The 15,986-nt window shown below is 42.1% G+C and overlaps 1 protein-coding gene across 5 annotated transcripts in view; it reads right to left on the bottom strand.

Annotated features, from left to right (window-relative positions):
- dscaml1 (Down syndrome cell adhesion molecule like 1) overlaps window positions 1–15,986 on the bottom strand; it is a 107,178-nt gene that overhangs the window by 32,107 nt on the left and 59,085 nt on the right. For all 5 annotated transcript variants that reach the window (XM_069148107.1, XM_069148108.1, XM_069148109.1 and 2 more), the window contains 7 exons: window positions 9,936–10,082; window positions 9,490–9,768; window positions 7,927–8,202; window positions 6,566–6,865; window positions 3,180–3,322; window positions 2,387–2,516; window positions 274–552 (listed from right to left, as the gene is read on the bottom strand). In XM_069148107.1, the coding sequence (XP_069004208.1) occupies window positions 274–552; window positions 2,387–2,516; window positions 3,180–3,322; window positions 6,566–6,865; window positions 7,927–8,202; window positions 9,490–9,768; window positions 9,936–10,082 (1,554 nt within the window). The remainder of the gene's footprint in view (window positions 1–273; window positions 553–2,386; window positions 2,517–3,179; window positions 3,323–6,565; window positions 6,866–7,926; window positions 8,203–9,489; window positions 9,769–9,935; window positions 10,083–15,986) is intronic.

Here is a 15,986-nt window from a genome sequence, read left to right as displayed (position 1 = left end):
ACAAACAGGAGGGAGTGGTGTTTAAAAAATGTGGATATTTTCTAGGCAAAGAGAGTCTCGTGAAAGATTTTATTGAGTTGTAACATGAGAAGTGAACGATCCAGCCTCTGCTACTTCAATTTTTATCATTTTTATTTTGATCTTCCAGGTCCCCCAGCTTTATTTAAGTGTAATATTAAATCTATGCAATACGTTTACCCCTTCCTTTCTCCTTCGTCCCTTTCTAAATATCACTTTCATACACTCGCTCCTTTTGCACTCTTTATTTTGTACCTGTAACTGTGAGCTGCCTCTCTGTGCTGACAGTGGCAGCATCGTTGCTGGCAATGCAGGTGTAGTTGCCGTTGTGTTTGAGCGACACCTTGGATATCTGGAGGGAACTCATAAACTCCTTTGTGTCGATGGTGATGCCCGAGGAGGGCACGATCTCCTGGCCATCCTTCCGCCACGTGATGCGTATGGGCATGTCTCCAGACGACACCACGCAGGCGATGTACATCAATTTACCGATGGAAGTTGGGGGAAAGTCAAATGGCTGGATCAGTGGAGGGACTGAGAGAGGTGGAGAAAGAGAGAATGAAAGAGAGAAAAAGAGAGGTGAAGGAAGGAGAGTGATATAGAGTAAGATGTGTAGAGAGGAGGGGAGAGTGAATAGAAATGTTGGAGAGACAAAGGGGAAAAATTGTGAAACGAGATTAAAGACAATAAGTAAAAGAGATAGAACACGCAGATCAAGTAGAGAAAATAAATGATGAAAAGGAGAGTGAGAGAGAAAAAAAGGCAAGGACAGCCAACAGGGTGAAATAAAGGGTAGACAGCGAGATGACAGAGAAAGGCAAAGAGGGAATGAAAATAAAGAAAAAAGATGAATGAAAACAGTTAGAGGGTTGTTTAAATGAGCGGGGTGAGGAAAAGGTGAAGACAGAGATTTGAGGCAGATATGAATAAGTGAAGGATAAAGAAAAGAGAAAAAGTCAGATGTGAAGACAGGGAGAATATGGGTATAGACGCATGGTTTTGAAGATTCAGGGGCATCGAGAGGACATGGGGTGAGAGAGTAAGTGGTGTAAAGAGAAGAGAGGTGAAGTGAGACAAAAACAGTGAAGGGGGAGAAAGACTTAGTTATTTTCAAGAGGCCATTTCACCTGACAGTTTGGTAAACTGGTGGTTCATCTGTCTGTTTGACCGCAGGGGATCAAAATCAGGATTTTCTGAGTCTGCCCGGACTCCCAAAGCTTCTGCACCAATGCAGCCTGGCCTACTAGCCCACTACGTACTCTGCAGCCGCGTGTGCCCCCTACCAAGCCCTCCCCTCCACCCCACTCCACCCTGCCCTGCTAAAGCCAGCCCATAATAGCTGCTCTAATTAGAACCCCATCCACAGGGGGAAGAGGAGTGTTGCTATGGATACCGGCGGAGGTGATGGTGGTGGTTTGGAGTGGGGGATGAGGGGGAAGTTGGTGTGTGTGTGTGTGTGGGGGGGGGGGGGGGGGGGGGGGGGGGTTACAGCTGAGACATCTGGGGGATTTAATCTGGGCCTCGTTAAAATTCATCTAATTAAATCAGAGACATGACGAGCACACATTCATGCAAGCACATACCTACACCCACATGCAGCAACTGTGTGCCTACACTCACACGTGTGCACGAGCAATCGTGATTGTGTACTCCCGCGTGCATTTGTGCACAGAGGAACACTACGAAGACCACCGCAAATTTCACACATCATGCTGATGTCAAGCCAGAACACACACGACCGACATTCACACTCGACAACTTCCCAAAAACAAACATGTCATTCTACTGCCGGTGAGAAAAGAGCAGAATAACATACAAGGGGACACACAAAATATATACTACACACATTTCATGATTCACACATATATGCACGAGTATGGCAGGCACACACACACCAATCTTATACAATAGCACTCCTGCTCTATGTAATTGCACAGTGGTTGAGAGGTCGCACTATGGCACTCCGCCCCTAATCAGGGGTTATTAGAGGCAGTGCATACAGCTTTCCTCTTTCTTCTCCCTCACACCAACCTTCTCCAAACCAATGTTACTCAGTTCTGATCTGTTTTACAATCACTCTCACTTGCATTCATTTTTTTTTTCTTTTCATGCCGCAGTAAAACAAAGCTACAATCATACAAATTATGATTCTATATTGTGTTACTTTTAATACATTTACCTTTTGTGCAAATCCCAAACACACGTAGATGTATAGCATTGATACCACTAAACCCTGAAGATTATGTGCACTCTTGTGTTTAGAGACATTTGCGTGACCTTTCATGTTTGGATAAATAAAACCTAGCCATGTGTAAAAAAAAAAAATCCAACAATCATCATTTTCAAAAATATCAACTCTGCAACTGACCTTTGACAGTGACATAAACAGTCTGCGTGATGAAAAGCTGTGGTTGGATCAGCACGCTGCAGACGTAGGCCCCCTCGTCCATCCCCTTCTGAACATCACTGAGCTTCAGAGTTCCGTTCTCATACACCACCTGTACAGACATCAGCGGAATATGCAGAAATGATCCATGCTTCCTATTCATACACGTAGCTTCCTACTCATACAGTGAATTTCAGTGAAATGATCCTCAGCGTAAAAACATGGATGACACTTCGGCAAAAAGACGACCCTTAATTTGCTGTGTGCCTTCATTTTTTTGTGTTTTGAAGTGTTCATGTTTAATCCAACAGAAATCTTTTCAGCTGTACTAAAAAAAAAGTAGAAAAAAAAAGCCCTAACCAGTGATTCAATGTGCTGTATGATACAATAAAAAGCGGTTTAAGGACTTTTGAAGTCACTGTTTTTGGTCAAAGGCTTGCTTTAGTTTATTTTAGGTAAAAATGGGAGCAAAAATATAAATCAAATGTAACTTTTTTTGCTAAATGGCACTATTCGTGATACGAAAGTATATTCCCATATTCTCTTTTAGGACACAGGCTAACAAGAATATTATGAATTGGAGTTATTTATGTTTTTGATATACATTTTGAATAACTTTTGTACAAAAAGCTGCGCAAAAGCATTTTGAAGATGAACTATACAGAAATGCATCATAGGGATTTGTTGCATATTCATGTTATACAGTGCTGTCCGGAAACTGGATTCTGATACGTTCTTATAGTCTTTGAGTAGAAATGTAGAAAGTGAACTCCACCTGGCGATGATTGTCAGGCAGCAGAAGTCCCTCCTTGTACCAGTTAATTGAGTAATAAGGATACCCAATCACACGGCAGTTTATAAAAGTGTTTCTTCCTGCCACTGCAGTAATATTCTTCATAGGCCGAATCCTCGGAGGACCTGATAGGGGGACGGAGAGAGAGAGGCATGGAGAGAAAGACAGAGAGAAGGGTTGATCAGAGGAAAAAAAGAGGGGAAAAAGAAGATCATTAGTTGATGGTGTCAGAAGCAGGTCATGGAAATTTAGGAATAAAGGGGAAGGGTTTTAGGGAAGGGAGTTGGGGAGGGGGAGTGGACAGAAGAGGAGAAAGTATGTATGGGTGTACGCAGAGAGAGAGAGATTAGAAGATCCTGCCTCAATGTTGGAAAAGGAATTTTGATTCTCAAGTTCACTGAACTGCACACTTTCTGACCAATAATGACCATCCCATCCCAGACACATATAATTCCTTTGGATTTTTTTTTTTGTATAGAGGAATACAGATAAGCTACTCAGCTGTTTATTAAGATACCTTTATAAGACGTGAAATTAGATTAAGCCAGGGCATAAAGTGGAGGAAAATGTTACGGATCATGCCCCCGTTTCTCTAATAGTTCACATTGTTTTCACCAGTTGTAGACACAAACTAAGTGGAGGGTTACAGAGGAATTCCAGACTTCAGTGCAGCAGTGACAGGGTTATTGTTTACAGGTCAGATTGGACCAGTGATGAGAAATGTATTTAATATTACTGACATTTAAACAAACCAGCATTTAATGTAACTAATGTGACTTGTCTAAAAAAGAGAGAGTAACAGAGAGAGGGAAAGTGAGTGGATGAAACAGATGAGAAAAACTAAACTGACTTTATTCTGTGCTTCACTGGAAGGAAGCGCATTTGAATGTAAGCTCAAATAATAACAGAGTGATAACATAATGTTTTCATTCATGCTGAGCAACTGCACCTGACTTTATAACAGATCTGTTGCAAAGCAGAACTCGTCAGCTTTAACCAAACTTATCATGGATTGTTTGTGTCCTTGGGCTCTTGTTCAGCAATATAAGAACACGGTCTAAAGCGCATGGCGGAAAAGCATTTATGTGGTACCCATGTCAACTTTAACTAGTTTAACAACAGATAAATGGAGCACAAAGTAAGATGTAGGATTAAAGGGGTTGCACTTAGTCTCTTGATTAATTAGAGGTGTGTTTTAACATGAAATAAATCAAACCAAGTGTCATCTCCCATTACTTTTTAAAGCCAGGTACGTTTGCACTGTTGCTGTTATAATGCAATTATTGTCCATAAAATAAAATTGTATGGACAATAATAATCTTTCACATTGTAATCAGTTGAAATCTTATGCATGTTTGTGCATATCCCTGTGTGTGTAACAAACAGAGTCTTTGTAGGCGCATATTACACTCTTTCGACTTTACGTTGAAAATTCTATCCTATTCTTATCCTATGGATAATTTAACTACAGATACTTACAGGACAACAAAATGTGTTGTCATTGTTACTAGAATACCAGTTGCTTTATTTTGGTAGTTACTTTGATTTATAGTAATTCATTTCCATTATAACTTACGCACATGAAGCCTACCGACATTTATGCAGCGAGCACTATGAAGGTATGCTACATGGGCAATAGTGAGACTGAGCAATAGTGACAACAAAAGGTAATTGGTAGATTACCTGGAACAAAGGGACTGAATGATGTCCTAAAAAAAAAAATCCCCCCAAAAAGCTTGACTGTAACCATATGTTGGCCATGTATCACTGCCTAAAGACAGAGACTGAAGGCTCTGAGCAGGCAGACAGTCAGACGGACACAAAATGTGTCAAGCATTACACTTGGAAGACACTGGGAGCTATCACTCAATCACCTGCCACTTCTTCTCTGACCTTCTCACGATTGTTCATCGCATATCTCTGTTTTTGTCTCTCCTTCCAGCCATCCTACCCCCACTTCTCTCTGTGTCTCTCTCCCTCCTTCCTTCCTCAGTGTGTGCTGAGCTTTGAAGTCACAGCTCTGACGAGTCAAAGATGTATTATTCAGTAGCACGCGCACACACACACACACACACACACACACACACACACACACACACACACACACACACACACACACACACACACACACACACACACAAACACAGACACCGTATACACGTGTGTGTTCAGCGACGTCTTTGTGGCTCAGTATACTTGCTGTCGGCCCCTCACTGAATGAGATAAGTTGAGTGTATCACATTTCAGTGAGTGGATAAGCATACTAGCGGGTTACTGTTTTTTTCATGTGTGGTTATGAATGTGTGTGTCCATGTATGTGTGTGTGTATTGGCTGTATTTGTGTCTGTTTGTGTTGCATGTAGGGCTGAAACTCTCTGGCAATGGGGCTCATTCTCACTCCAGTGATCATTCTGGCATGTCTGCTTAGAGCAGACTCGCATGTCACAACTCTTCAAAGGACAGAGAAAAGAGAGAGAGAGAGAGAGAGAGAGAGAGAGAGAGAGAGAGAGAGAGAGAGAGAGAGAGAGAGAGAGAGAGAGAGAGAGAGAGAGGGAGACAGCGAGAGAGACATGGGGACAGTGATACACCCCTGTCCATCGGTGTCACTCCTCATCCTTGTCATCTCAGACGACAGTGACATCACCAGTCCTGTCACCGCAGTTTACCATCACTCCCTCAACAGACACTCTCATTTCATCTATCCCATCTCCTTTCCATCTCTGGCCATCTGTTTCTTTCTCTTCTAATGTTGCTTTGTCCATTTGTCTAACATGACCTTAATCTCACTTCCTCTCTTTTAGCCGTTCTGTTTCTCAATGTCTTAAACTCTATTTGAATATTTTGTCTGCCTGCAAGCGTGTGTGTGTGTGTGTGTGTGTGTGTGTGTGTGTGTGTGTGTGTGTGTGTGTGTGTGTGTGTGTGTGTGTGTGTGTGTGTGTGTGTGTGTGTGTGTGTGTGTGTGTGCGTGCGCGTACGAGTAGGCTGAGTAGGCGGATGAGTATGTGTATTATATTTTTGCCTTCTTATGTATGTGTGCGTTCAAACTGGCATGTGTGTGTGGCCAGAGTAAGTCACACGGGACAGTAAGATTGACTGCACAGACAGAAAGACAAAACAAATATATGTGTGTCTGAAGAAAGAAAACACCGACTGCTGCAACTAATTAGCATGTAGTTTTAAAGATGGACAGACAGAACAAAAAAATGAAGATGGGAAACAAGGTAAAAATATAAGAACATACATACACTCACACTCAGAGATAGAGGTAGAGATATAGAGGGGTACAGAGGAGGATATTGGTCAGGGTTGGGTAGGGGTCAGGCTATGAGAAGCCTCTGTATGACTGATATTGAAAAGTAGACAGGCACCTCTTACGTTTATGCGCGCTTGGTACTCAGCACTACCAGCTGAGTTTCGTGCGGCGCACCGATACACTCCTCCATCGCGAATCTGCGGGCTGCTGACGTTGACGTGGCTCACGGTGCTGCCGTCCGAGAGCGTGTACTGGCTGGCTCTGACACGCGACAGGTCCCGGGCCACGGGCTCGTCGTCCAGGGTCCAGGTGATGGTGGGCGGGGGTGCTCCTTTGGCGGCACACATCAGGGAAAATGGTTCACCTGGGACAACCACCCTCTCGCTGAAGGAAGCGACGATACGGGGTGTACCATCTGAGACACAATCACAAGACAGAGATGTGAGGTGTGAATTTAGAAACAGTAACAGTGTGTCACACTGGATTCAAACTAGAGCCCAGCTTATATATAAATATAAATATCACAGATATATCGGTATCGTCGTAGTTTTTTTTTTTAAATTTAAGCCTATATGAAAACTTTTTTTTTCACAAACATAATGCAGAAAAAGATGCTTTGGGTAAATTAGAAATCGTTCGACTTGTATTTTTGTAATTCTTTATACTCATTACACTCCCACACTGAAGTGTACTGTTTCAGTGCGCTGATGTCATTGAGGACAATAAACTGTAAAATATTCTGCCTTCATGATATATTGTTGTCACAAGTGTCAAAAGTGAGTAATAACCACATTTGAGGACTTTTTGCAAAAAAATGCCTGTTAATGTATACTGTCCAAACAGTACATGAAGAATATCGGCTGATTTATCAACATTGGAAATATGTTACTCCCTACTATCTGTATCAGCATCAGCCCCTAAAATTAAGTATCGGTCAGGCTCTAATTTGAATCAGCAATATGATGTCATTGAAGATGGTTTAAATAGGAGGCTGAGACATATTTGACACACAACTCAATAACTATATTCTGCATATGAACAACTTACCATAAAGTGCAGAATGAAAAGAAACATTTGATATGAAGAATTAAAGACTGAAGCTGAATGATAATATTACAAATTGTTCTGGGTGTTAGAGTAACTATAACCCTATTCAGATTGTTAATTCAACACTTTTGCTCTTCTTAACGCATATGCTTTCCATTTGTTAACAGTGTGTGAAGAGGTCTGAGTACCAGAAACACAACTGCACATTTGAAGCAGAAGCTTTACATAACCAGCTCTCCACCATTCTTTAAGGGTGTAAATATATACTGTAAACCATGTCTAATTACGGTCTCATTTAGCATAAAAAAAAGAAACACCCAGTGATTCCTACTTATGCAATGACATCAGTGTAATAGACATGGGAAGTTCCAGCCACAAAAACATTGATAATAGTACAACAATACAATAGTAATCTCTTTCTACCATCACCTTCCAGCAGTATGATGGAGAAGTCCTGGGCAGTCTGGCCCTTGCGCGTGGCAAAGCACTGATAAGCTCCAGAGTGTCTCTTTTGTGCAGCAGAAATGAAGAGTGTCTCATTGTGAGCCCCCTGGATGGAAAAGTGCTGATCGGGCAGGACAGGTTCTGTGTTACGGTACCAGGACACAGTAAAGTGGGGGGAACCTTGGACGGCACAGGACAGGATGACAGTACTGCTGATCCCCGTCTTCAGGTTCTTGGGAGACAAGGTGACCCGCAGCGGCTCTGGAGACAGAAGGACAAGGAAGAGCAGAGTTAAAAAGAAAAAAAAGACTAATGTAGACAGAAGCAAGTTACTACCTAAATATTGAAGGTACAAAACTCGGTGTATGTCAGCGTCCCTCAGGCACTACATGGGTATTATCTGCATTGCTGAATGAAAGAATTTTTTGTTGAGCTACGCTGCTCAGGCCAGAAAACACAAATCATAGCTTGGTGTGGTAAGATTGTGTGTTTCTTGCCTGTGTGTCAATTTTTCAGTCACTGTGTGTGTGTGTGTGTGTGTGTGTGTGTGTGTGTGTGTGTGTGTGCGCGTGCGCGTGCGCGTGTGTGCGCGCGCGTGTGTGTGAGTCCTGAGCAGCAAGGAAAACTGAGACAGGAAGACAGAAAGGGGAGAAAATGTCAGTGAGCAATAAAGCAGCTGGTGTTAAGCGCTGGAGGCTGCTGAATGTGTGCGAGTGTGTGTGTCTGTGTGACAGTGCGTGTGGATGTGTGAGACTTTCTTCATTGTCAATGAGTGCATGTACTGTATGTGTGTGTTTAAATGTGTGTGTGTGTCCCACCTTGCATGCCCTGTCACTGGCGGTTTGTGCGTTGTGCAGTGATGTGCCCTGTGGCCAGTCTGCCTAGCGTCCACTAACTTCACCCTTTTACCCAACCACCCTCAAATTCCACCTCCTCCACGTCCACCTTCATCCTCCTCACAAGTGTGCCATCTTCTCTGTGTGTCTCCTCCTCACATCCCCTTCATTAACACACATTATATGGTAACATTATAAGATACTCCTTCCCTCCCTCTCTCACATCCTTGGTAAACAAAGCGACAGGCCTGCATGACCACTGTTCCTCTCTGTCACTGCAGCGACGCTTCACCGAGGTTTAAGAGCACAGTGGGGGAACAAGCCATCCTTGGAGATCAAGCTCATGCTTGTCCCAGACGAGGGTGGCCACAGCTCAGCCAACGGAGCTTAAATGATGTCTCAGGGTCTGCTGTTTGTGTCCTGATATCACATTCATTACTTCTGTCCATCTCACTAGTTGTCAGTGTAAATCAGTTGTGGTCAGGAGGAGGCAGATAAATTCATCAGGCCTATTTATATTTACATTACATTTCATTTAGCTGACACTTTTATCCAAAGCGACTTACAATAAGTGCATTTCAACCATGAGGGTACAAACCCAGAACAACAAGAAACAAGAAAATACAATTTTCTTCAAGAAAGCCAGACTACAAAGTGCTATAAGTAAGTGCCATTTTAAGCGCTACTAAAGTGCTACCTAGTATTTACCCACCTATAACGTTGAGGTGACCCGTCACCTCTTTGGAGCCAAAGCTGTTGGTGACTTCGCAGATGTAATTGCCGCTGTCCTCCAGCCTCAAATCAGAAATTGTGAGGCCGGTGGTGCGCCGTGTCCAGCGGGAGTCCGCCGGTAATGGCCGACCATCCTTTAGCCATCGGATGGTGGGGTTTGGATATCCGGAGGCGATGCAGGGCAGCTCCACGCTGTGCCCCACCTGCACCTCACCGGACTGGAAACTGTCCAGCACTGATGGGGTGGACTCCGTAGGGTCTGTTGTGGGTGAAGCACATCACATACATATTTTATTGATTTAAAATCTCCAGTTATTCAGCTGATTTTTAAACACTAAAAATACTAATACCAAAAAAAAAAAAATGCATCTTCAAAGTCTAATCAAGAAAATGACTGTAAACTGTCACTTGTCGCTCGTGGCTTACCCATAACAGAGAGCCTGGCTCCATTGCTCTGGCGAGTCTCTCCACTGTACTTGTGCTTTGTGATGCAGCGGTAGGTGGACAGAGCATCTTCCTTCTGCACCTCTGAGATATACAAGGCGCCGAATGAGGTCAGGAAGAAACGGTTACCTGTGGAGGACAGCAGAGAGGGAGCAGGTAGAAGAGGAGAAAGGAATACATTAGTCAACATGCTTGAGTAATGAATAAGTAAGGATAATTAAAGACGTGCAAATGGTTGCAAGGTTTTGGGTCTGGGCAGATGGCTGGGTTCTTTTTCAGAATTGAAATTTTGTGCCATGAAATTACAAAAAGCCTTAAGGGTTATAGTTATCTGAGAAAACTGAAACCAAAATCACATTTTAAGAATTGTGATTTGGCTAGTTTCTTTCCTTTTGTATGGCGAAGAAAAAAAAATCACGTGGACACATACATGTCCGAAGGCAAGGGCTTTCGATTGGTAGACACTGTCTACGTAATTTAGACAGTCTTACTTTTACTCGAACATTTTAATTTAACCACACAACACATGATCCACACTGTGCAAAGTACCAAGGACAATATCTTTACACGTCTTTTAAACATTTGATTCACTCGTCTAAATGTTGGAACTACTTTTAAGTACTCTCGATCCTTTAGATCTTCTGTATTCACTGTATTCATTATTTTTGTGATCACTGAAAAAAACAAAAAACAGGCAAAGAACAAAATAAAAAAAAGCTCTTAAAGGAAGAGTTTGTTGGTGTAAAGATGGTCTTTGTACAAAACCTGAGTGTCTATGGACTTCATAGGTGCAGAAAATGTTGAAATTGGTGCTACGTGACCAGAGCAAACTGAGAAAATAGGCTTCAATATTCATTTTTGCTCAAAATGTGGACATGTGGTAATGTGGAAAATGAGGTCCGCCAGACGTCTTTTGGCGGACTTTTACCGGTGGTCGTGCAGGGAGGTGTCACAGCCAGCTACATTGTGGGAAATTACATACAGTATGTATCATAGAGTACTACTGGTGATTTTGTATTATACAAATCGGGTTGAAAATCGGCGAACTACTCTTTTTAGAGAGGTATGGGTCACTTAAGTTATGTGCTGGGGAACTATTGTGGATACCAGCCTCTCCATCATAAGGCCCACTTGACAAAACTTGAGCACATTTTCCAGAATAAATCACAGATTTCAGTAAAAAAAAAAAAAAACAGCAGGGCCTGTGAATACATGTCTTCAAAAGGCTCGACCACAGCACTTAGGTGTTCACCATGGGAGCTTTTAACCGACTCGGTCCCATCCATCTAGCCAGATATACACAATAGAGAAAGACAGATGAGAGGAAAGAGAAAGGGAGGAGAGAGGGGAGTTATTGTAGGTGTTAATAATTGATGTGTCTCTGTGTGTTATGGTAACAGCAGATTAGCGTCATTTTCATTTCACATCAGTGACTGCTTGGTCTGCCTCCGATTTATCTACATGTCAATAGAGAGAGTATGTGCACATGTGTGCATGAGAGAGAAGAAAAAGAGATGGAAGGAAAAGAGATTAGGAGAGTGTATTTCAGTGTTTGATTCTTTCCGCTTCTCTGAGTCTTTTTGTATTCTCTTCCCCCAAAGGGTTATTTTAGACAGTGTGCACTTTAGAGTTTGTAGTAGATTGCAGATTGTTTGGTTATGTGAATGCTATTGCCGTGTGTATGTGTGTTGTGGCGGTGGGTTTGTGTGTGTGTGTGTGTGTGTGTGTGTGTGTGTGTGTGTGTGTGTGTGTGTGTGTGTGTGTGTGTGTGTTTGTGTGAACATGCTGGCTGTTGTTTGCTGTACACGATGTTTCAATGTCTCTTTGCAGTGTTGACAAGAGAGAACTTGAGTAAAACGCAGGTACATTGAATACTTGAATACTGGAAATATGTGCGACACACACACAGCTCCAAGCAATCGGTCAGCACCTAAGCACACTGCAGCAAATTTATTCTGAAGCATTTACTGTGCCAGCTGTTAGATGTGTTGAATTGTTGATGAAAAGCAACTATTGTTGAGAGAAATCTTCACTACTGAAGCCACAGTTCGGGTTGCTTTTCATTTTGTACCTAAATTAAAGTTTTTTTTAGTCAGAAATGGCAGTTAATAATCATAATAATCAGAGTTTCTCAGTTCCTATTCCCTTTGATTGAGAAAATGTGTGGCAAAATGTGTGTAATGAACATGTGTGGATGTTCAGTGTGTAGTAAGTGTGTGTTTCCTGCCACAATGTGAGCAACAACAATCAATGCATTTTATGGCTGCACAGCTCCATCGAAAAGAGATTTATTAAAACAGAGAGGACTGACCTGGCTCTCTGCCACACACACTAACAAGACTGAAATATAAATTAGATTGGAGGCTTTACTTCTTTATCTCATTTACATCTAGGATTAATATGTGATAATTATTGCTAATCTATATAACAAAACGCATTCTTGTTGTCCTGATTGAGCCCACAATTTAAAAACTTAGTGAGGCTGGCTGTCAACTTGTCAACACGCATCAGAGTCCCTTTGGTTATGGACAGGAAAATAATGTGGTTCTGTGTTACTTAAAAGAAATCCACATTGACTTTTTTTTTTCATTGACTCAAACAACAGTCCCCTGGGTGAAAGTCCAGGGTTTGCATGACCTTCTTTGAACAGCTTTATCGCAATGCATAAGACATACGGTTTCTTGTGTGTATGTCTTAGAAGCCAAAGGGCACATTGTGCGTATCTCTCTAACGCCAATGCATGTCACATAATGGCATTATTTAACATATTTTCTAAATATTTCTATAGTCTATAAAAGGGAAGAAAATTGATGATGGATAATTTCCGATAGCCAGATGAGATACCTTTACTTTCGTTGTAGTAGGAGTCCAAGTCATAAGAGTCCAAAAACAAAAATAATCCATTTCTAATACATAACGCGGGACTTCACTTAAACAGACAATGAAACATTTATAATCAAAATAGTTGTATATTTGTTTTCGTTTATCAACTAATCAATTAATTCTAACCACATGTTTTGCATACATTTTAACTAAGTCTAACAGGCATTACAATATCGGTGTGTGTGTGTGTGTGTGTGTGTGTGTGTGGGCTATCAGACTTCTGAATATACAGACACACATGTGAGTGTCAGCCCGTGATCAGCATGCATATGTGAAAGTTCATGCACACGTGTTTTCATGTGAGTCAGATTGTTGTGCTGAGTGCTAAAAGACGTAGGCTGTAATTTCCGAGCCTGCCCTTTTGTTCCAACCTGGGTATTAAGCCTTACAGGATAATATGCACTTGGCGAGTAGAACCCTGTATAACACACTGCAACACCCTGTCACAACATGCCTGGAGAGAGAAAGACAGACCAGAAGGGGGAGAAAGGGGGGAGGAGGGTGGCGAGTGCAGCAGGAAATTCAGAGATGGTTAAGAATGCAGAGAAAGAAAGTGGTGCCAGAGAAATAAATGAAAAGGAGCTAGTCAACACTGCCTGTGAAGGAAACTTACTCCATCATTCCTCCTTGTTTTTCTATTCTCTTTTCTTATTGTGCGTCTCTCCCTTGTTCAGACCGCTGAACTACTTTATCTAGCAGGTGTTTACGTCATCAAATCACCTGTTGATGTTTTTGACTAATCAGTTAGTTTACTTTATAAAATACTGGAAGATAATGTGCCATGCCCATTACTGCTTCACAGAGCTTACGGCGACATATTTATATACATTGTGAGGCGCCGCAGAAAGCATGATTGGAAGAGTATACCGCAAACCAAAACATATTAAGCCCAAACAAGAAAAAAAAAACTTTACAGGTTTTGGTAGCACTAAGAAACAGAATGCCTATCAGCACAGTTCCCAGGCAATTTATATATTTGCAGTGTTAGAAACTTCTAGAAAATAAACCACAAAAAAAAAAAGAAAACTACACAAACAAAAGTGATATTAAATTGCAAAAACTCATAAATTGTCCAAGAACACAGTATCTGAGGCTAGTTATCATTCCAAAAATTGCATTTCTGGTACCTTGACCTCAATACCAGTTCCCCAAAAATAATGTATTTAATTCCAAAGTTTGAAATCCATTTGAACAAAAGCAAAATTAAATACAGTACAAATGTATAATTTGTATGCAGTTTAGACAGGAAGAATGTAAATCAGATTATTTTGTGCAGCTACAATTTACAGATGTCCCCTCAACGCCTCACGTGCTCTCAATAGACGCTAGGTAGCTGCACACAGAGACGCATCTGGTTAGTGCAGCAAACGCAACTCAGGCAGGTATGTAGCTAAACGTTTGTTAAACAGAATGAAATAAGGTGTTCTAATGTCAGATTTACTTACCTAAATTGAAGCCGAGTGATTATATCTATGTGGGCGGGCCGCACAAGTGTGTATGGTAAACACTGTGGCTCCCTTAGACTGATGACATTTACTTTCTTTGTCAGTGTCAGAATTGTCCAAATGTGGTACCGAATGACAAGCCATTTTTAAATACCTGATATCACCAAAGTAATTTGGTCAACGCCATAAAAGTATTAAAGTTCAGAACCCAAACTTGAAGGAATCATTTACACACGCAATAATGGGATACCTGAAAAGCCTATAGATTATTTTAAAAATGACGTGAGTAATGCCATCAGATTCTAAATCAAGGCAGAAACAACCAAGAAAAACAGTCTATGGTTCACATGGTGACAAATCTGTTGTCCTGATGATTGACTAATCAGTCAATAATTATACAACTATATTGTTTATCCAGAGGGGCATATAAAGGTAAGCATTGATTAATAAAATCATTATATTCTCTTTTCCTCTGACTGCTCTTCGGTTTTCTACCACTCTCCACGTCCTCTTTCCCTTTTCTCACTGTTGGTGTTTAATTTCTAGTCAGTGCCTGCTCTCCTGCTGTCTGTTGAGATGTGACACACCTAAAACAGTAGAGAGGGTGCAGGCGACTATGGAGGGAAGCAGCAGAGTAGGAAGGGTCTGGCCCTACAGGGAGGAGGACGGCAGATGGAGATTGATGGAGGGAGAGATAGGGAGATAAAGAGAAACATGCCGTTGGGAGTGACAGAGGAGGGAGTGAGAGTGAGAGGGATGAGGGGCCTACAGGCCTGAGAGCCATACATGGGTAAAAACAATTCTTCTACATCTCTCTCTTTCTCTCTCTCTCTCTCTCTCCTTCCCTCTCTCCTTGCGGGAGAGGAGATCAATTCTCGTCTAGTCTGCCTACGCCTCCAGGAGTTTGCCGTTGTTGTTGTTGAGTGTGTGTTTTCATGTGTTTCTGTTTCTGTGTCTGTGTTTTTTTCTTTTTTTTTTTGCTGTGGGAGGCAGGATGAAAATGTTGAGGTCTATCCCACACCCATGGGAGGCGCAAAATTCCCTCACTTCCTACTTATTTCCCGACCCTTCCTCCTTTCTGTTTTCTATCTGCGTGACATCTATTCTCCATTCCCAATCTCTCTTCCTCCAGTCTCCCCTCTGCCCTCTCCCTCTTTCTGTCTCTGCCTTTTTTTTCCTCTTAGTCTGTGCTCCTCTTCCCTCTCTCTTTCAGGGGGGTCTGTAAGTAATGGAATCAGTTCAGCTGATCAGCCTGAGGCAGGAAGGCATGCCAAGTGCAGAAGCTGCTGCTGGATCTCTATTTGAGAGCACGTATGCCAAAAATTCGACAGACAGACACATACATGCAAATAACGAGACAGAGAGACAGGAAGGGAGCGCGAGACACAATGGAAAAAAGGATTAGGGAGCCCTGGAGCATCGCTTGTCTTCCCCAAAAATTCCTCCAGAGAGAGGACACCCCTCTTCTTTGAGATGGAGAGGGACGGGGAGAAAAGATGGAGGAGGTAAAGATGGAGGCAAGCGATGAAGGGGATGTAGGGAAGGTGCAGCTAAATATGTCAGTACTGTATGGCTGCCATTTTCAACAAATTATTGTCAAATAGAGGGGCAAGGAGTAACAAAATGAAAGCTCATAAAGAAGGAAGCAATGAGGAAAAAAAATTGGTAATGTAAGGGTAGGAATGCTGTAGCCACAAGGGAGGCT

Source organism: Embiotoca jacksoni, unplaced genomic scaffold (genome assembly GCF_022577435.1).
Source record: "Embiotoca jacksoni isolate LCO1_2020_lvr unplaced genomic scaffold, fEmbJac1.0.p SCAF_14, whole genome shotgun sequence".
Classification (NCBI taxonomy): Eukaryota; Metazoa; Chordata; class Actinopteri; family Embiotocidae; genus Embiotoca; species Embiotoca jacksoni.
The sequence above is the reverse complement of the archived record's forward strand: the minus strand, read 5'-3'. Positions and strand labels throughout refer to the sequence as shown.